General features: G+C 40.5%; 2 protein-coding genes across 2 annotated transcripts; one reads left to right on the top strand and one right to left on the bottom strand.

The window, feature by feature from the left end:
• Positions 1 to 6,050: 6,050 nt before the first annotated feature.
• LOC135936007 (uncharacterized) lies at positions 6,051 to 8,606 on the bottom strand. The gene is made up of 12 exons (XM_065478671.1): positions 8,427 to 8,606; positions 8,224 to 8,364; positions 8,062 to 8,174; positions 7,803 to 8,000; positions 7,705 to 7,744; positions 7,527 to 7,649; positions 7,292 to 7,474; positions 7,022 to 7,240; positions 6,870 to 6,970; positions 6,653 to 6,817; positions 6,431 to 6,590; positions 6,051 to 6,382 (listed from the first exon to the last, which is right to left on the bottom strand). Exons 1-12 carry the CDS (start codon positions 8,554 to 8,556, stop codon positions 6,159 to 6,161), a joined length of 1,797 nt encoding a protein of 598 aa, XP_065334743.1. The 5' UTR covers positions 8,557 to 8,606; the 3' UTR covers positions 6,051 to 6,158.
• A 1,609-nt stretch (positions 8,607 to 10,215) lies between these two features.
• LOC135937590 (G-protein coupled receptor Mth2-like) lies at positions 10,216 to 17,540 on the top strand. Its single transcript, XM_065480749.1, has 7 exons — positions 10,216 to 10,411; positions 10,932 to 11,185; positions 11,240 to 11,498; positions 11,551 to 11,629; positions 12,613 to 12,767; positions 12,825 to 12,976; positions 16,908 to 17,540. Exons 1-7 carry the CDS (start codon positions 10,216 to 10,218, stop codon positions 17,241 to 17,243), a joined length of 1,431 nt encoding a protein of 476 aa, XP_065336821.1. The 3' UTR covers positions 17,244 to 17,540.
• The last annotated feature ends 3,768 nt before the right edge of the window (positions 17,541 to 21,308 follow it).

Below are 21,308 nucleotides of genomic sequence, written 5' to 3' on the forward strand. Positions count from 1 at the left end.
CACAGATGTCTTGGTCTGTGGTGTAGACAACTTTCGCATGCCACGGATGTCCGTTTTGCTGAGCCTGGTATCCGGAAAAAATATACTGCGTCACTTCATTATCCTCAGAAGAGTTGTTTTCTTGTCTCGCAGTCATTTTCGTTCCACAGTTGGGGAAACTCAGGTTCTCTGCGTCATTATTGTTGAATGCTTTGGAAGAATATCATTAACGTAAGGAATAAATTACTGTTATTTAAAACTTACGTTTTATTTGTTTCACTGGTGGGATGTCGGGCAAAACAAAAAGGTTTTTCGCGTATTCTGCGATGCGTTCAATAAAAGGCAGAATATCAACCAAGACATTGCAGTTTTCATTAAACAGGGGATGGTGCATTTCTAAACCTCGAAGGAAATATCTCCCTTTGTAGAAGTTCACCAGATCATGATCTGCGAAAAGAATTTAATTAAATATAGGAGATAATTTAAAAATGTTAATTGCGTATACCTTTGTAATTGTCCGCAGATTCTACACAAAGTAGACCTTGGGAAGGCAGACCCAACTCCTTGCTAACTTCAGCCAAACTGGAGCTTGGATCTTTCAGGCATTTATTGCAGGACGTGAGTTTTGCTAGAAAAAATGGTGTTTTTTAATTATTTAAATATGCAATATGAGAATCTGGGCGATGTGTCAGGAGTTGAGTGTCTTAAAAAATTAAATGACAATTTAGGAGGATTGCGAAAGTTCTCCAACTATTTACTTGCTGGTTTTGCATCTTTGCATCACGCGTAAATTAATTTCACTCAGTTGAGACACGGCAAAATAAACTCTAATAATTAAATTTCTATATAATACTTACTGTTTTTGTTATTTTCCAACAGGTTTAAATTATTGTAGCGCTGCAAAAATAAAATACGGTAAAATGAGTATAAATTTAGTCAAAAAATGTATTACCATTCGACGCAGCGTCATCAAGTTATTGGAGATTTGTCTTTTTGGAGCCAAGTTTGTCGTTTCTTTGGCACGATTGTACAAACAAATTGGCCTTGCTCTTTTAAGAAGAGTTTTATTTGTATTAAAAAATTGAAACTGAATTGTTTCATTCCCGACAGCATCTTCATTGAGGCCGAATTGACTCATATACTTCAACTGAAATTATTAATAAATTATAAATCAATAAACTTAAAATTAAGTAAAGGTTTCTCTTACCTCAATACTATTTTTGACGCATTTTTTTAAGTTAATCGCTCTTTCATCAGCACATATTCCTTCATAAGCTGATATATTTTCCTTTTTACCCGTAGTAAAATTGCATTCGCCTGAAAGAAAAAAGGTTAATAATTAGTTTAAAATTATTTTTCAATATTGAAATAAATTTACGGGTTAAAATAGTTCTATCAGAAATGGCAATTCCGTAGCATCCCTGGTCAGCTTGCCGCAAATAAACGATCCAAGGACTGCTCATTGATCTTTTCTTATGCACGATGCCGCACTTTTCGAAGCTCAAGTTTGCCCCCTCGTTGAAATCTACACAGAAATGATTCAAAATTAACTGATAAATAATTACAACAAATAAATAATATTGTTTCTTTCATAAGGTTCAGTTATAGCGAGATAAAAATCGATTTTTAGAACAACCAAGTCCGCAACCTTACAATCTCAATAAATAAAAAAATATATTTACTTACATGGGGCTGAAGTATCGGATTGGACGACGCAAATTGCAAAACCAAGAAAAACGAGTGTTGATGCGAACAGGATATTTGAAGTCATGGTTGTTTCACCTGTAGACAAATAGTAGAGAACAAAAATTTAGCTTTAGGGCGTAAACTGAGAAAATGAATGAAAATTTTTAAGTATATAGAGAAAAATATCAGTGTCGGTATAATTTCATGTACGGTGGGGGGGGGGGAACAGGTGTAAGGGGACAGTAATTATACATATGAGGCGTTGGGGCGTGGTGGCGTCGGGAGTCTGGGTGGTTTCGGTGTGCAACTGACAATAATGAGTGCAGTGCGTATGCGCGACGGAATGTCAAAGTGTCATCGAGCGAGGACTCTTGCGTGCGATTTATCGTACTCTCTGGGGTTGCGTTTTATCCTTTTTCTCTACCCAAGGACGTCTAGCCACAGCTCGCTTTGTTCAGATCGTCAATAAAGGTCAGTTTTATTCTATAATTTTTGTTTAAGTCAAACCATTGTTCCCCCTCTTGCTTTTATAACGAGAAAAATTAAGAGCAGGGTATATTGAACGTTTGTTGGACTTGAAATATTAAGCAAAAAGTATAAATATGAGAAATAACCCGCTAAGCGCGCGGAGCCAGAGGAGCGCCTAACTGCAATGCTGATATATTTTTGCAGCGTGGGCCAGCAGCCAGCACCGATAGGAGAGACGGCTTTAATTATTACGGCGAAGGAAGGAAACTTATCTGAAGAAAATTTAGCCGAGAAGGAACGGGGACGTGAATCTCGAACATTTTCCCAAATTAACGCGGAAATTTAGGTTTTAGCTGGTCACAAACTGAAATAAATGAATGAAAAATATCATTTCATAAGGTCTGTTCAAATAACTTGCTTCCTGCTCAAGAGGGTTATTTATTTTGACACTAGGCCAAATAATCACCGCCGCCGCGATAAGTGCCATGGGGCGATAGGAAAAAAACATATCAGGCAAGCAAATATAGTCTAACTCTCCTGTCGCATGAATGTGTCGCGCCAAAGTCTGAATTCGGCCGACGCCCTTATATTGAAAAGTCAAATAAATTGACTTAATTTATGATTACTCTACAGTGAGACTTTTCGATGGCCGTGATACAATATTTACCTTGAGACGCATCTAGTTTTAGCATTTGTTCACCCTGTCTTGCTTTGAAATATTTTTATTTAATGTATTTGACTGGAGCAAGAATAAACAAGAATTTAATTTATCAGTAACTTTAAAAAGAGCAATAATTTCTTTTCTGAAACCGTCACAGGTAATTTGTAAACATTTGAATTAAAAACTAACTAAACAAATTAAAAATAAAATCATGCATAAAAAACCGCAGGAATCGAGGAAAATGGAGAATTTAAATTAAATGAAATTGGCCGAAATGAACAGTTTTTAAAGTTAAAGACTCACCGATGAGATTGCACTGTGTTTGTTTTGCCGCGCGGGCTGGCGGGCTGCTTTAACGCGCGGCAAGTGGTTCCAAGCGCTCTTTTATGTACGTGGAAAGCAAACTAGTCTTAGACCTTAATAAGTATTATTTATTTAAAGAACTACCAATATGGTTATGCTGTTATGTGGGAAAGAAATGGCAGTCTTAGCTTTCCGTTCCTGCCGCCGAAAAAAGTCATATTTCCAACTTGATTTTTACTTTGTCGCAAATTCCGCTAGACTTTTTCACCAATAGGACAATTTTGCGTAATCCCAATTGTGGAAAACTCGATTCTGACCACAGTCACGTGATCAGGGACAATTTTACCGTTGGCTTGCGTGAGAGAATTCGCACATGAGAGCGATAAGGAAAAGTTGTGCAAATTAAAAGAAATGTGAGTGGCACCGGAGAGGAACGAGAGCGAGAGGAGTAGAGTCGGAAACATAAAAAATAAGGTTGGGGAAGGTCAAGTCGGGAGGCTCGCGAACTCTCAGTGTGGCAGATGGCGCGTGAGAAAATTTTTAAGCAGAGCGGCTTCATTAAAATTGTCTCACATCTCTAACAAAAGTCTAAAATATTAAAATGCTCTTCGGGTCCCGAGTGGCCGCAGAGGAGCTTGGGTCAAATGTGGCCATCATTCATCATTTCGCCTCCCCGCGCACCAAGGTCTTTTGTTAAAACGCCGCTGGAAAGGTGCCAAAAGCAGAAATCGCCCAGCCCGTCGAGCAATTTACGCATTTCGAGTTAATCGAGCCATCTCTGACATTGGCCAACTGCTAAAAAATCTCCCTCTGCTTCGACACTCCTGAAATGCCAACCCGGAGGAATCAAGCTGTCAGGGTTTTACCTGACGACGCATTACGATCGCATTAATAATTGTTGTGCACCGATAATAAATGTATCCGGGCCGGATCACTCTTTTTCATTAAGAGCGAAACGAGCCGAATTTACGAGAAAGCGGATCTTGCATTTAAAACAGGGAGCAAACAGAAAAAGATAATAGGGGAGTCAGGTCGTGTGCTCGTGAGAGGGAGGCTCTTGCGTTGCCTTTATTGATACCTGAGACCTGACTGAGTTTCTCCCTCCGCTCTCCCCTCTGTGTGCGCCCGAAAATTCACATATCGGTGCACAACAATTATTAATGCGATCGTAATATCGTCAGGTAAAACCGTGACACAAGCAAGATACAGAATTGAAAGTAAAGAAAATAGAGCGAATTGAACAACTTTTAGTTTTGGACTTACCGTTGTAGAGAAAGAAAGCTCTGCCGCGCTGGCCGCTTAGGCTGCTATGACGAGGTTTTGTAACGCAGCACGCTTCTTATAATGACATGTGCTTTCTGGGAGCAGTTTAGACTTTTTTTAAATCGAGGCTTAGACTTTATTTTAAGTTGAGATAGTGGGGAGGAGCAAAATAGCCTAAGCCATAGACTTTTTTAGTTGAGGTTGCGATTGCGTTTGCAGCAGATTTGCAAATTGTTTTCCGTTTTTCCCGGAGTTTCCAAGCAAGGAATTTTTTTTAAATTATCTTAAATGTCATAATTAAGAAATTTTATTTAGGAACAAACTTTATAATTTGAGTTTCATAAATATTTATATAGTCTCAATGATTAATTTTTTATTTCTAATTTTAATTCGGCCGTGAAAACTAGCTTACCCTCTTATAATTGACGAACAATGGTGTGAAACCGAATTAGAGCTTTTTCTGGCCCACAGCCGAATTATGGTGATTTTTTTCCTCTTGTCAGCAGCGCGTTAATGAGCACACGGACGCCGCCAATTTCCTGTTTTTGCGATTTATTCACACCGGAAGAGTTAGAGGAAACTTTAATCTCGAGTTCCGTCATTAGGAATTTGTTATAATTAATTTTTTTTCGATTTAGCACTCGCGGAGAGCGTCAACGTGCTTGCACGGCCGTTCTTAACTGCCGGCTCGCAAGCACGCATCAATTTTGGTGTCAGCCGCCGGCCTTTGACGTAGATCCCTTACTTTTTGACGTCACGGCACACCTCCTAACATTAAAACATTAACCCTTCCGATCAGACTTTTCATGCCCATAAAAAGATTTTCGGCTTTGTGACGCGTATTCAATGGTTTTATTTCTTGTAAAGCTTGGGATATCATCATGACCTTTGCAAGGTACCTTGACCTGAGATCGGTCTACGACCAGTTTTTCGCGGTTGCTGACGCGCGTGAATCGCTTGATTTTGAAAATATAATGCGTGTAATATTTAAAAGTCCACACTCCTTTTTTTAAATTAAATATTTCAAGGGGGAAAAATTATTTCAGAATAGATATATTAGGTTATGACCATTATTAGGGCTTGGATGATAAATGCTAACGAAAGAGGGTATAAATTGAAAAAAATCAATTAAAAAGATTTGAAATTACAAAATAAAATTTCTATTTTTTTTTAATATGCCTTGTGGAGCCAATTTAAATTATTTCTCCCGGTAAAACAGTTTTATTTTGGTGCTGTCAATTTTTAGTTTTGGTGAAAGCAAAAACATAGAGAAGCGACCGCAGCAGCCGCGCCGAAAAACTGGTTGCGGCGTAAATTGAGCCTAAACAATCGTTAATGCAGAAGACCAGAAGACGCAGCAGAAATCTCGCATACGTTAAATGGTGTGAAAGTAATATTTGGCTGACCGGTGGTTTGCGAAACATGACACCAGGAGTCAGCTCAAATTACAATTTGCGTCAGTCGGGCAGAAAAACTTGTTTGTTTGCTATTTTTCAAATCTCTTGCTAAATTTATAAAATTAGCAAAATATTTTCTACAATTTGAAGATTAAGGCGATAAATCACAATTTCCTTCTATCAAAAGATCGTTTACACAAACATCTCGAAAGACGCACGACGTTTAACTCATTTAACTAAACCTGAAATATTAATTCTGCGGAAAATTAAAACAAAAAAAAATGTACCATCGATCATTTGGTCTTTTGTTTTTATTTTCTATCTATTACAAAACTATTAACAGTAACAATTTACACCAAACACACTTCGCTCACAAAATAGTCCTTGTCTGTTTATTAAATTCAGCTGACAAATGAGACGTCTGGAGTGTTTGCTACAATAAATTCCATGTAGTGCGCCACGTCGGAGAACAAGGTGAAGCTGTTCCTGTTGCAAACACACAGTTTCGTACCGTTCAAATTAATCTTGGAAGATTTCCCGAAGCTGATGACGCCTCTGATGAACCAGCGGCCCTCCTTTTCAATCGCCAGGCCTCCCCCGCTGTCTCCGTGACACATGCTCGTTCCTAAATTAAATTAATTAATTTAAAACTAAATTTTAGAAAAAAACTAACCGTTCGTATATCCGGCGCAAAAATTGTCCCCTGGCTTCAGGTGTTTTCCGAAAAACTTCTGGTCGTTTTGGTAGCAATTTTTATACGCTTTTATCGGCAGTCGGATCTCTTTGAGGCTTTCAGGCAGCGTGTTGCTCTCGTCGATTCCAAAGCCGACGGCCTTCAAATCATAAATTAACTAAAATATTTCAATAAACGCCATTATGTAGTTTAATTATTTACCGTGGCAAGTTTTCCTGTCACTTGGTTTAAATCGGTGTCCTCGTTCCACAGGTAAATCGGACGCACGTGGTGAGTTAATTCGAATCCTATTTCGAAAATCATCAGACCGACGTCGTAATGGAACTGGCCGGAAACGTATTTCGGGTGCGAGATCAGCTTTCTCGGCTAAAATTTATCATTAATTGAATTAAAATTTCATTTAATTAAATTTTCCTACCGTATTTGTTTGAATGCTTGAGTGGTTTATCAGCGATTTGTTGTGCATTCCGATTGAGACCTCAAAATCAGTTGCGTTCATTTCAAAAATGCAGTGCGCAGCTGAATAAAAATTTATTAGTTTAATTAATTTCAGAAATTTTGCTATTTCACCAGTCAAAACGGCTCTTTTTGAGATGAGAGTTCCTCCACAGGCTGTCAGATCTTCGGATTTTTTGAAAATGTCCGCGTGCCACGGATGCCCGCCGTTTTGCTGAGTTTCGAATTCGGATGAAATGTGATGAGATATTTCATTTTCGTCTTCGTCTTGTCTCCCCGTCAGTTTCGTTCCACACCTTGGGAAGCTCAGGTTGTCTTCGTCAATGCTGAATTCTTTGAAATGATTTATTTTAGGAATATGTTTTTTTAAAATAAATAATTTACTTTTAATTGGTGTTACTGGCGGAATGGCAGATAACACGGAAATTTCTTTCGAATTTCTCGCGATTGGTTCGATAAATGGCAGAATGTCAACGAAGGTTTTGCAGCTGTCTTTAAACAATTGGTGCTTTAATTTCAAGCCCCGCAAGAAATGGCGTCCATTGTAGAAATTCACCAGCTCGTGGTCTGCGTAAATAAGGAAATGAATTTTAACTTAAAAAAATTTAAATAGTCATACCGTTGTAAGGACCGGAATCTTTGACGCAAAGAAGGCTTTGAGGAGGCAGACCCAACCGATTGTAAACATCACTCATTTTTGTGTTTCCATCCTTCACGCATTTTTCACAGGGTGTGAGATTTCCTAAAAATAATTATAATTTTAATAAAAATAAAGTGCAATTAATAAAAAAACTTACGTGGTTTAAGGCTCTGCAAAATATCTGAATTTTTAAGACGCTGTCAAAGAAATAAATTTTTTAAAATATTAAATTTAACTCACTGATTAATTTGTTACCTTTCGTTGGAGGAACATGAGGTATAGAAAATCTCTTTGATGTCGAGACGCCAAGCCCGTCTTTTTATTGGCTGCACGATTAAATAAACAAATTGGATCTGTACTGTTCAACTTTCTCTCTGTTTTGAATAATTTGAGAAAGATTTTTTCCTCCACGGCCGCATCCGGATTAAGGATGATTTCAGTTACGCCCTTCACCTGGAATTAAAAGGATTTTTTCATTATTCGCCAGGTGGAAAACTGCAATTGAACACGGCACCGTGAAATGTTTATCTGTGCAATTATTAGCATCAAACGAACTTGGCTTTTTTGCACATTGTCCCACAAAAGCTGTGATGTTTCCACTCTCTACATTATCGATTTTGCAGTGAGCTGGGCAAAAGAAATGATTATTGAAATAAATACTCTAATAAAATTATACAAGCGAGAATAGTTCTTAAAGAAATAGCAATTCCGTAGCAACCGATGTTGGCTTGTCGCAAATAAACGATCCAGGGTTTGTAAATTTCGTTCTTCTCGATGCCACAGTTCTCATAGCTCAAGTTTTCCCCTTCATTGAAATCTGTAAATATAAATGAATACAAAAGTTTTAATCTAGCAGTTTTATTTCCTTTTAATTCTTACACGGAGCTGGAAAATTGGTGCATGGCGCGGCGTAAAACGTAGAGCCGATTGCGAGGAGAGCGAGAAAAGTGCAAAAGCAAACTGCCGAGCTGAGCAGCGCCAGAAAAACAAATCCATTTTTCGCTGGCATCTTTTCTTCTCGCCTGTAAAAAAGGACACATTAGATTTCAAAATCTTGAAGGTACGAAATAAAATTGTAATTTAAACGAGTGGAAAGCTGAATGTGCGCGCAAAAAGCCGAGTGTACGGCTCTGGGCCCGGTGGCTGTCAAACCGAAAAGCGTCTCGGCATACATCAACGCGAGACAGAGCAGAGAAACCGACGAGAGCAAACACTCGACAGACAAAAATCAAGACGAACGAGGCACAAGGCCAGCAATCATTGTTCTCCATGTGAAAAGCGCTGTATAATTTTAATTTGTGGCTGTCGCCCTGAGATTTTTATATAATCTGAACGAATTTAGAGGCTCTTAATACTAAATAAAATAATTTTAAAAATATTTGTAATCCAATTGAAATAATAAGCTTCTCATCAAAAACTAAAGTAACTAATTAATCTTCTCTCTTGTCCTCTCAATTGAGGATCATTTCCTTTACAAATATAAATATAATTCTACTTTGTTTTGGTTGTTAATCAATTAGGGAAACACTGACCTACACCAACAAGGGAGAAGGGGGAAATGAAATTAAAATTAACAACTAGATATTTTCGTTTAAAAGTCCAATGAAAGACGTCGACTCTAAATAAGTTCAAAATAAACATGCAGACATCTGTTAAAATAAAAAGCAGGCAAAACACAAACTTGGTAGCCGATTTACAGCAAAAATCAGGACAAATCTTGTCCAAAGTTTAATGTCACAAAAATTTCCCTTCAAATAAAAAATACACATATTGTTAGTTGGAATTATAGTGACAGAATTTGGCACAGACCTCCAATGAAATAAAATAAGCTGGAGTACTTACAGCGCGGAGTGGGTTGCGCGATTAAACTCTGCGGCATGCTGGGCTATATAACGAAGCGCGCGTTGTCAGATTTTTTACTGCCGCCACTCTAAACCGAAACCTGTCTTCCTCCACTTACTATCGTCATTCAGAGACATGCCCCATTACAAATTAAAGGAAATACGTACGCAATGGCTTCCACTCAACGATGCATTCAAATGTTAGGAGCTAACGAAATTTGACTGAAATATGATCTTGGCTTTTTGTCTTTTGTCGTTAATTGGCCCAGTACTTTAGCAAAATGTCCTCATTTTTATTGGACCAGTTCATAATATTTCACTTCCAAATTAAAACTTTACTTTTGATGTTAGACTACATTTCATACATGTGAAGGTAAAATTTCTCAAATTTTTCATATTTTTAAAGAATTAATTTTGTTTTAGGGACAATTATTGAAAGTGTTTTAATAATTTTTGTATTTTAATGAGCAAAAGGGCAGAACAGGAACTTAAAACGATCATAATTTTATTTATGTATTTGACTTATCACAATGCAACTTAAATTAAATTTTAACTGTCTATATAAATTATACACACGTTTCAATCATTCCACAAGTGATTTTGCAACGAAAAAACTAAATTACAAATAATTTAATTTAAGATTCTTTTGACATTAAAGATCTGAAAGTGATGACAAGGTTTCGCCGATTATTTGTTGTTAATAATCTTTGCCAATTGGACTATTTTTGCACATCCCTTCCCTTATCATTTAGCGCCATGTGTGACGCCTCAGATCTCAGGCAACAAAACTGTTTTTCTTTAAAAGAGGAGAACTAGAAGCGCGCAGGATGGTGTGCGTGTGGTTTGCGGCGGCGGCGACGGCACTCGTCTGCTCGGCCGTTTTCGCGGCTAACCCGTGCAGCCAACTGCAAAACGGCACCCTCAACAGGGATGGAGGGTTGGAATCGCCGGAAGGCTTTATAGGGGAGGATGAGGCCTGTGCCTGCCCCGGCGACAAACCCTGTTTGAGGCTCTGCCATAAAAGTGAGTTTAATAATTATTTATTAGAAAAAATAAATAAAAAATTATTTAAAAATTGAAATTTTGCTTTCTATTATCATTCTTTTGTGCAAGAATTATTGGTTTGGTTTTTATGGGAATTTTAGTGAACCTAAATGTTAAAAAAGTAACTCTTTTTTATAGTTAGTGCCACAGTTTACGTTTTACGGCGTCGAGAAAACTGGTTCCGTGACCTTTACATTCCTTATTTTGCAAGAATATCTATTCTATTTTTCGCTAGTGCGGCGAACACTAATAGTGACAAAATGACTTCTTTATTAACTCCTCGCAGGTGGTAAATGAAATAAAATTAAATTACGAATAAATTACCCTGTCTTTTTTATTTCGCTACTAAATATTCTGTTGCAAAGAGATGCAATTAAAACAGAATTGTGATTTGAATTGATTTCGATAATGGTGCCGTCGCTCCCTATTTTTTTAACCAACAAATTTCCACAATTTCTCGAATAATCTGTACGAAAATTTTTTTCCCATAATTTTTCAGGTGTTGATGCAGACGGAGGTTTCAATGAATCATTCAGAAGCGGAAATATGAGCAGAGAGATGCAGCTGGAAGTTTGGGAGAAAAATTCCTCCCGCCAAGTCCTTCTGTTTGACCACTTTGCGGTTGTTCCCGAGTCAAATTGCCAGAGAGCATTAGAACCTATAAAAGAAATCACTTTCTTCCTCAACGGCAGCATTCAATCAAACGAAGTTGGATGGCTGCTCCATCCAGAAGATTTCTGCGTTACTCAAATCGTAAGGGAAATTTAATTTTTAATAAAATAATACAGGTTTGTGTTTCAATTTTAGAATAATTCTCTGGAGGGTTTTTACTGTCTTTACCCTGCGGAAAAAGGTTGGCGGTTTTACCTGTATCCACCGTTTTTCATCCTGAGTGCGGTTTGCCTGGCGCTCACCTTGTTCTCCTACCAATTTTGCCAAGAGACGAAAACGCTGCACGAAAAAGCCATTTACTGCCAATCGACCGCCCTTTTCTTCTCGTTCGTCACCCTGACAATAAATTACCTCACTGGCGAGACGTCCCATATTCATGTCTGCAAAATTCTAGGTATTTTTTGCTATTCTTTGGTCACATTTTAATAATAAAATTGTCTAAATAGCTTACACGAATTACTTCTTCCTGCTGGCGTCGTTTTTCTGGCTTAATGTCATGTGCATCGACATTTTCCTCACCTTCAGGTCTGTAACTCATTAACAGGGGAATTACTATTTATGTTTTTTTGCGTAATTTGATTTATTTATTTTTCTATTGTTTCTTTTTTATGAAATGTTTAAATTTTTAGAGTCTGAGCGTTTGTTGATGAATAGAAGAGTGAATGTAATGATAAATTATTGAATTTATGGTAACCTTTATGTTAATTATAGTAACAACCGACTAATTTATCACAATGCCTTGGATAACTCAACAAAAATTGAAATTTTAAATTTTTGTCTATATTTTATTTTTTATTTTTGTCTATTTTTTCGGGTTTGAGCCATCAGAATTTCAAAAACTGCACACCGTTCGACTCGTATCAACCTCCCCTAGACAGCCAATGGGTTTTGAGGTTGATCAACCCTCATCCCCCTTCCACCCCGTGCATTGAAGTAACGAGAAAAATCGCGTCGCATAGCACTTTCAGCAAACATTCACTGATCATAACCTTCTAAAATGAATTAAAATCTACCCCAAACTCCAATGGCTATCTAGGGGAGGTTTAGATGAGTCGAATGGTGTGCAGTTTTTGTAATTATCATGGCTCAAACTCGAGATTTGGCGATGACAATTTTGGCAAAAATCAAAAAATTTTATTTTTTACCAATATTGTTAATTGCATTTTTATTAATTTTAGAGGGTTGTGGTAAGTGAAAGTTGGCTGAAAGTGCGATAGTGCGATGCGACGCGATTTTTCTTCTCACTTCACTGCACGGGGTGGCTAGGGGATGAGGGTTGATCACCCTCAAACCCATTTGGCTGTCTACAAGAGGTTGAGAAGAGTTGAACGGTGTTCAACTTTTACAATTCTGACCATTCGAACCCGAGATTTGGCGTTGACAACATTGGCAAAAACGTCGTTTGTCACATACATATAAATTTTATTATGGATGTGCAATTAGTTAGTTGAATGGTCCTGTCAAGATTTCAAGCTAAGAAATTAATATATCTTTTTTATCGATTTCAGGAGTTTGACCGGAGTTTCTAGACCCAAATATTGGCAGGCATCGATATACGCTTGGGGAATTCCTTTCCTGCTTTTAGTAACCACAATCGTGTTTGACCAGAAAACTAAAGGGCCCTACAGCCCAGGCATTGGAGAAATATCTTGCTGGTTCAATGGTATTCATTTTACGACTCACCATTTAATAGTGTACTTAATTTAATTTTGAAATCCAGGTATTTTTGCGCAATTAATCTACTTCCACGGGCCTGTGATTGCTCTGCTGCTGATAAATCTAGTTCTATTTGGACTAACAGCCTTCAATTTGTGGATCGTGAGCTCCGAGTCGAAACGCGTCCTGCAATCACCTGAAAGCAGCAAGCAGAAGGTTATTATTGTTGTTTATTCTCACAAATTGTCAAGTACATTCATGTTAAAGCAAGTCAATAAAAATATAAATAAGCATGTGAGAAAAGGCAGCACTCCTGGCAAACAACTTACGAAAACCCTGTCCAGGAGGACAGAGCCGGAGTGGGCCCAGACTAGTATCAAAAACACATCACTAACACTTTAAAAACTCGAAATCACGTATTTCTTGCAGAGAGGAATAAACTGCGCCACACTACATGTCTTCATCACAGGTGGAAGATCGTTCCAAAATTTTACCACTCGATAGTCGAACACATTTTTACCGAGATCAGTGCGGGCTGGCGGCTGCTGTAGTCGAGGGTGCAGCGGGTCATCTCCGCGGTGGACTCGCCCCAGGGTGATGCGTGACATCGCGTTGTAGTCGGTCACGCCCGCGAGGCACTTCTTGAAGAAAATGAGATCATTGTAGACTAGTTGGGCTGGCACTGATAGGAGCTTTTGCTGGGCTGGTGGCGGAACGTGACGTCCGTAAATGAAGTGCAGCGCTCTATTTTGCACTCTGCACATTTTCTCGATGTTTGTTTTTGTCGAGGGGTGCCACGCTGGGTTGCCGTAGAACAATTTTGGCTTGACTAGTGTAAGGTAGGCCATTCTTTTTACCCTATTCGTGCAGCAGTGCAGGTTTCGGGCAGCAAACCCGAGGGTTCGGGCCGCGTTTTTACGCTGGACGTCAACGTGATGGTTCCAGCGCAGGTTCCTTGATATGTTGACGCCGAGCAGCCGCTGAGTGGCGACATACTCAAGCGCCGCACCACCAACGGTATATTGTGGCGTGCAAGGTTGGCGTGCGCGCGTCACGTCCATGACGACGCACTTCTTGGCGTTGAGTTTCATACCGTTGTTGGTGCACCATATGTCAATGCGCGCGAGGTCCTCCTGCAGGGCGTTGACGTCATCTTCGCAACGAATTTGGTTGTAAAGCGTGCAGTCATCGGCATACTGGACGAGGTTTGTCTGCACAACAGAGGGCAGGTCGGCTACAAAGACGTTGAACAGAAGCGGCCCTAGGACGCTGCCCTGAATAACGCCTGAAGGTACTTCACAGGACTCGCTGCACGCTCCATTAAACCGCACGAATTGGCTACGACCTACTAAAAAGTTCTTTATCCATTTAAGTGCGGCGCCGTCAATGCCGTAGTGCTGCAATTTGGTTAGCAGTCGCTGATGGGGAACCTTGTCGAAAGCCTTCGCCCAGTCCAAAAAGAGGACATTCACGTGCGCCCCGCTCTGGTTATCCAACGCTGCTGACCAGTCCTCTAGTGTACGCATCAGCATCGTTGTGCAGGAGCGCGCGTTCCTAAAGCCGTGCTGCGAGTCTGGCAGAGTTTTATTGGTTTCAAAGAACATCGCCATCTTGTTCCTCACGAGCTTTTCCAACACCTTACCAACCAGCGAGGTGACACTTATTGGCCGCCAGTTCATGAATTTTGTTCTGTCACCGTCCTTCGGAATAGGCGTGACAGCAGCGCACTTAAAGTCAATGGGCAGATCGCTGGCTCGCAGAGAAAGCTGAAAAATATAAGTGAGGCTTTGTGAGATTGTGGTTGAACAGTTTTTCAGGAAAATTGCTGGGATTTTGTCAGGACCAGTGGCACTTTTGGCATCCATTGTCTTCAGCAAAACCTCGACTTCTCCCGCCGCAATGGTCAGCTCAGTTAGTTTTGGCATTTGAGTTGGTGCTCGTCGGTAAAATGGGAAATCGATTGCTGCTGAAGAGAAGTTATTCTTGAAGGTGGCGAGAAACTGGCTAGCGATGGATTGCGGCTCGCTGAAGATCTTTCCACCTGCTGTGAAGCTAGCTGTTTTTATTGGCACTTTGCTCTTAGAGTGGATGTATTTCCAGAAAGTCGCAGCGCCGCCAGGGCCTCGTCCAAGTGACCAAAACCAGCGATCTTTAGCTGCTCTGATCGCGCCCTGTGTAGCTTTCCTCGCCATCTTGAAATTGGATTTCGCCTCGTCGGATTTTGTTTTCTGCCACTCTGAAAAAAGCTGATCTTTTAATTTTAACATTTTTTTTAGTCCTTTATCAAGCCAAGGCAGCAGTCTGCGTTTGGTTCTTCTCCGTTTGGATGGCACGACCTCTGCGATACACGTGAAAACGGTCGTCTTCCACGCTTCCCATGCAGTGAACAAGTCATCGATGGTGCAGACTCTCAGTAGATTCTCAGCGAGACGCTCGTTGACCAGATCCCAGTTTGCGCGACGCCAGTCTGGCTCCGTCGTCGGCACAGGTGTTGGTCGGCGGGAATCGACGTCCAGGTGCACGTGCAGGGCATCATGGTCGCTGACACCACTTACCACTGCGGCGGAGGAGACCAGGTTTGGTGCGTCACACAGAGAGAGGTCTATCAGCTTTGCACTTGTGTCAGTCGTTCTGGTCGCATTTTTTATTAGCTGAGCAAAGCCCAGGTCGTCAAAGCAGTCGAGGAATAAATCTGCAGGCGTGGCGTTTGGCACAGGTGGGTCGGCACTCCAGTCAATGGCCAGGTTAAAATCACCCAATACGAGGCACGCGTCGTAATTATGCTGCACTTCTGCGGCAAGAGCGAATGAGCGCAACAACTCGTTATTTTGCTCAGGCGTGGAGTTCGGTGCTCTGTACACGGAGGCGATCAGGATCTTTAAATTTGAAATTCGTACCTCTGCCCAGACTGCTTCAGCGAGGGTTTCAAGTTGCTCTTGGCGGCGCGGCATCAGGTGCGGAAGAATCGCCAGCAGGACGCCGCCCGCTGGTCGCCGCCCACCAACGCGGTCCTTCCGGTAAACGACGTACTGCGTTGGGATCACCTCATGGTCGAGCACGTCTGCGGAAAGCCAGGTCTCGTTGATCGCAAGGATGTCTGCCTGGTGCACGTCGAGAAGCGCAGCGATGTCTCCTGCCCTTTTCCTGTTTTTCAGGGACCTTGCGTTGAAGCAGAGCAGCGTGGTGGCTTTACCATTTCTTCTAGGGGCGGCTTGCAGCACAGGAGTCCTAATAATGGCATCGGGCAGGGACCATAGTGAGTCCGAAAAGGCTGGAAGCGAGCATGACATACAGATAAAACTGCTACTCTCTCTGAATTTCTTTTTTTCTGCTGAGCTTATTTTTAGGCAGGTTGCATGGAACATTTGTTGGCACTCTCGACAAATTATTCTTATCTGGTTTCGGCGTCCTGATCTGTCACACATAACGCAGGAGGGCTGCGGGCCTGGCTGAATTTCCACGTCACCTGAGAGCAGAATCAGCAGCAGCAGGTGCCACGTCGCGCGTTTTCGGATTGAATAACGTGACGTCACAGGGTGGAAAAACATAGCTGCTCGCTTCCTGTTACGGTTCACCTCGCCGATGTCCAGGGCTGCCCACAGCGAAATGACACACCGCTCGTTGACCTCGCTGGTGGTGAACGCCGCGGTCCAGCGATTTTGTGCCGGCGGCAGGTGCGATGAATCAGTCCTGCGAGCGGCGTGAAGCTGGCTCAGATGAGCGGCAGACATCAGGGTAAAAATCACAGCGACCGGCCAAAGCATCCCAGTCACTTGGGAGATATTTCTTAGGTCCCCTGGGTCCACCTGGTCGCTTTTGAGAATGGCAGTCTAGGAATTTTCGTCACTTCTATTCAACAGGCTCTCTCTGAAATTCCTCCGGCGATTGGCTTACGTCAAAAGGAAAAATTAATTAGCTTTTTTCCAATCAACCGGGCAGTATTTGGGGTCGCCTCCGCGCGACAGGGTCGGCGGGGGCGATAAAGAGCTTCGCCAGTGGGCTCGCCGGCCCACTAAACCTGAAACAAAGCCCGGAGGCAGGAATTCAGCAGAGACTTATTCTAGCGTGCTCACTCGAAGCTAGCTTACCTCAGACTCCTAATCAAACATAATTTTAATTAACTTTTTTATAAATTTTAATTTTGCAGATTTGTTCAAATCAGGAGAGCGACCGGTTCGTTCTGTTCATCAAATTATTTTTACTGATGGGCTGCACGTGGCTGATGGAAATCGTTTCTTGGGCAGTCGGCGGCGACGAGAGTATTTGGTATTTGCCGGACATGATCAACAACACTCGCGGCGTGCTCGTCTTTTGGTTCTGCGTGTGGTCGAAAAAGGCGTTGCGCGAATCGCTGCTCCGGATGCTCTGCAAAAAATGCGCGAGAAAGGAGAAGAAAGAAGCGAGCGATCGAAATGCGACTGGAATCAATGTCAACATCACGCAGTTTTCTGGCAGTTCTTTAACCTTGCAAAGTGAAATTTAGGATTATTATTTGTAATTCTGTTTATATATCGAGCCATTTGTTCGGGCTCTCAATTTACGATGTTGGAAAGAAAATATTGATTAGTTGTGACAAATCCTTGTTACATTTTCCTGCTTTTGCAATTTAAAGTTTTCATGCTAATCAAGCACTGCCTCGATATTGTAAAATTAATAATATTTTTTTAATTTTTCCTCTTAATCAGCACATGAGCGGATAGATCGAATTCAAGTGAAAAATCAACTTTCAAACGTCTAAATTGGGTCTATGTAATAATAAAAAAGTAATTTAAATAAAGGATCATGAAGTTCTCTAAATTACAAAATCCCAGAAATTTTTAAATAATAATGTTAGGCCATTTGTATGTCTCGTTGCTCGCTGTTAAAACACATTTTTATTCACAGGCGAATTTATTTTTTCTCAAGCTTTCACGGAACGAAAGAAAATATTCGGCCTTTAAACGAATTGCGTTAGTCGCGTTGATCGATTACTTTTATGAAACGTCAGAGCGGAGCGAGAAAAATTTCCCTGCGGGCAAGCCAGTATTTCCGAGATGCTCGTAAAATGTACCTTCATGCCTACCAACGCTTCCTCTGCGTACATCACTGTGAGCATTCCGAAATAAAAAGAAACAGGAGTAAAAAACTTTAGATAAGTTTAAAAAAGAAACTTATTGGTAAATAAATTGATTCCCAACGAAGAACGCGAGAGAAGTATGAGAGATTTTATCTCGTCTTGCAGTCTCTCAAGGCTAGCGACTCACGCTAATCTATTTATTGCTGTTTGTCAAATCAATTGGTCAAGTGGAAATAAATATTTCTAACAATCACCAAAAAATATTAAATAAATTTTTAAAAGAGCATTGAAGTTTCTTGCAGCTTAGATTTTGTACAATTTTCAAGTGCGCGCGCGTGCGTGCTTCTCCTGCCGCGAAGCGAGAAACACTCTGAATGTTGTGCTGCTGCTGTGACGTGAGTCGTGACACACTCATCGCGCCCGCAGACCCAAAACGCGGCGCGATATTACCGCGCGGCGTATATCCTGATAATTCTCGGCTCACGATCTCGCGTGGCTCATCTCCACAATTGCATTTCCATTATGTTTATAAATTATTTTCCCTCACCGCCAAAAGATTAAACTCTGTATCACTTTAACTATTTGAAAAAAATTAAAGCGTTCAAATGTTTGGGAAATAATTGTTTTTATCATAAATTTGTTTGGTTTGGTGACCATATTAAATGACAGGTAGTGAAGTTCTTTTTTGTTTATTTAGTAAGGAAAATCATCTGCGTACAGTGTGTGAATTATCCGCGCCGAATTTGAGATAAATCTCCAGAGAGTTGAAAGGGGAGGGGGTGAGTGCCTTTTATTTTCGCAATTTTGAGATGGTTAGAAGTCAAGATTAAGTGCTAATAATATTTTCAATAATAAAAAAATCTTTCTTCTTTAATTTTAAAAATTGATATTCTAGAGCAAATACGCAGGCGAACAAACTTCCTTGAACTCCCTTTGATAAGTAAAAAAAAACTGAAAATTTCCGAAAATGATCTCTGACCTTGGCCAATAACCTTAAATTTAGTGCGCATTTCAGTGGGCTTGACGAGAACCTTATTTTTCAAATTTATTCGCTAGGAGGCAGTTTTTTCGTGTTTTCAGGTTCGAGTCGAAAATTTTTCACAAAAAATTCTGTTTAAAATAATGAATTTAAAATAAAAAGATAAATCCCCGCTGCTCTTATCGCAGTGGGCAGCAGAGAAAGGCCTAAAGAAGTCATCGAAATAAAACCTGTTGGTTCTCCTGTGTCCAGCGAGACCTAATTTAAATTATAATTCAGAAAATCATGTTTATTTATTTATTTATTATTTCGCCACATTATATATATATATATATATATATATATATATATATATATATATATATATGGTTTTTCCGGTTTTTTCCACGATATTGGCCACTGCCACTTGAGGTGTATCCCAATCCACCGATCGCCTATGGCCACATTGAGATTAAAACGCTCTGTTATGAAACGAAGACTTTAAGAAAAGTCATAGATGGAAACGAAAATCAACGCCACGAGTATGCAACCTGCTGGACGCCGGAGCAACGCAGGTTGCCTTGAATTTGAGGCATTTGAAACGAAAAATAACATTCACTCGGCACTTCCTCGTGTAAGGAAATTATCGCTCTCTTGGACTATATAGTTCCGTTATGTTTTTGACAGGATTTTTTTCCTTTAAAACGAGTAAAATGTGCGTAGAAATTTAGGGATCCAAAAAACGATTTTTGTCTCTTTTTCACGACTTAAAATACCCCTAACTTGGCACAATTACGTAATTCCGGTGGACATGGAAAGTTATTGTCCTCCACACAGGCTGCTTTTTAAACTTTTGGATTTGTCAACGGAAAAACCCAAAAGCGCTGAAAACGTTCCTGCTCCATAAATAAGTCAGTGCTTGTTGGAAAGTCAAACTTTATGACGCATGGTTTGCAATTAAGAAGGCAAATAAAATAAAGTTTTAATTATTCCATCTTGTGACCGGAATTCTATCGAATCCGGTCACGTGAAGAATTAATGCCCGATCGTTGGGAAATAATTCTATCGCGGCGGAACACTATGCTGTTCACGCTTCTGAGGCGTGATTGCTGACAGGGCAGACTCATAAATTTTTCTCTTCTTGCGAAATGCCTGTTTTGTTAATGTTGAGCAACGCAAGAAAAAATAGACGATGATAACAAAATTTGTGCGTGCGTGTGGGCCTGGGGTTAGTAAGGTGAATGGAATGTATTGTTTTTTTCCAACGAGCAGGTATTAAGTCTTCACGTGACCGGATTCGATAGAATTGCGGTCACAACTCTCTGGTTGTGCGTCTCGTTCGTCGCTCCATTCCAAATTATCTCGAAATCCCGGTTGCGTTTTTCTTTGTTTTCGTGCTTTTTGTGAACAGTTGGAAGTGGCCGGAAGCATGAATCCGTTCGTGTGCGTCATTTTCTTGCTCGGCCTTTCATCCCTGGCCATTGCCGTCAACTTCACTCAAGTCTTCGAGTGGAATGAAATGGACTACGAGTGGCCGTCGGACGCGAGCAGGACACAGGCCTTGGAAGCTGGAACTTTCAAACCAGAGAAAATTGAACCTCGTTTCATGGCTGTGCACGGAACAAGGATCTTCCTCAGCCTTGTGAATTATGAAATCATCGTATTGAACTAAAATTTTAGGTGGAAAGCCAACAATATCGGAAGGAAAACTTTATTTACTGAGTTGGAAGTTAAGGATACGAATTTAAAATTTAGTTGCAGAAAGCCACTGCGGCTGGTCACGTGTCGAATTCCAAAAATTTCAGCTCTGTGCTAAAAGAGCCAATCATTTCCTCTTTTTGCAGGGAAATGGAGATTGCAACAAAATTGAAGGAGCAAGAGGGTTAGATGTAGATTCCGTTGGAAGGCTGTGGGTGCTGGACAACGGTAGCGAAAATTGCAACGCCAAAATATGGACCATTGACTTGTTTAATAACGGTCACACCAAACTAATTCACCGGTTTCCTTTTAATTTTCACATGCACGACTTGGTGCTTGACGAAACACCAAGCGGAACCTTCGTTTACATCTCTCGGTGGCCTAAACAACACATTGTCGTGTTTAGTTTGGAAAGAAATCAATCTTGGATGGTGGACACGTCAAGAGTCTATATTTTTTCCATTGCCCTGTCCCCGAAGAAGGAACCGAGACAGCTCTACCTCAGCAAGTTTTATTCCACTGAACTGTATTCAATTTCCGTTGCCGCACTTCGCTCCGGAACTCGTTCTGCTATTCCGAAACTAATTGGAAAATGGTCTGCAATTGATTCATATAGAATGCTGATGGACAACCACGGGACCATGTTTACCGCCTTTAGGTGGAAGAATTACACTTCCTCATGGAACACTTCGCAGCCATTTGCGGAGCAGCGTTTTCATGAGGTAGGTTCAAGAGCACGTGTTGTTTAACGTAGATAGGCAACGAATTAAGTTTTCTTATTGTCGATATTGCTTTTTGGAACTATGGCTCGTTGAGCTGTGATTTACGAAACGGAG

This window comes from Cloeon dipterum, chromosome 2, assembly GCF_949628265.1.
Source record: "Cloeon dipterum chromosome 2, ieCloDipt1.1, whole genome shotgun sequence".
Taxonomy (NCBI): domain Eukaryota; kingdom Metazoa; phylum Arthropoda; class Insecta; order Ephemeroptera; family Baetidae; genus Cloeon; species Cloeon dipterum.

Excerpts from the sequence above, each read along its gene's own strand:
- LOC135936007 (XM_065478671.1), bottom strand. The coding sequence starts at position 8,556 with ATGCCAGCGAAAAATGGATTTGTTTTTCTGGCGCTGCTCAGCTCGGCA. Across the intron at positions 7,241-7,291 it reads GCCAGTAACACCAATTAAAA|AATTCAGCATTGACGAAGAC; the intron begins GTAAATTATTTA and ends ATCATTTCAAAG. Across the intron at positions 6,383-6,430 it reads TTGCGCCGGATATACGAACG|GAACGAGCATGTGTCACGGA; the intron begins GTTAGTTTTTTT and ends AATTTAATTTAG.
- LOC135937590 (XM_065480749.1), top strand. The coding sequence starts at position 10,216 with ATGGTGTGCGTGTGGTTTGCGGCGGCGGCGACGGCACTCGTCTGCTCG. Across the intron at positions 11,186-11,239 it reads ATTTCTGCGTTACTCAAATC|AATAATTCTCTGGAGGGTTT; the intron begins GTAAGGGAAATT and ends TTTCAATTTTAG. Across the intron at positions 12,977-16,907 it reads CTGAAAGCAGCAAGCAGAAG|ATTTGTTCAAATCAGGAGAG; the intron begins GTTATTATTGTT and ends TTAATTTTGCAG.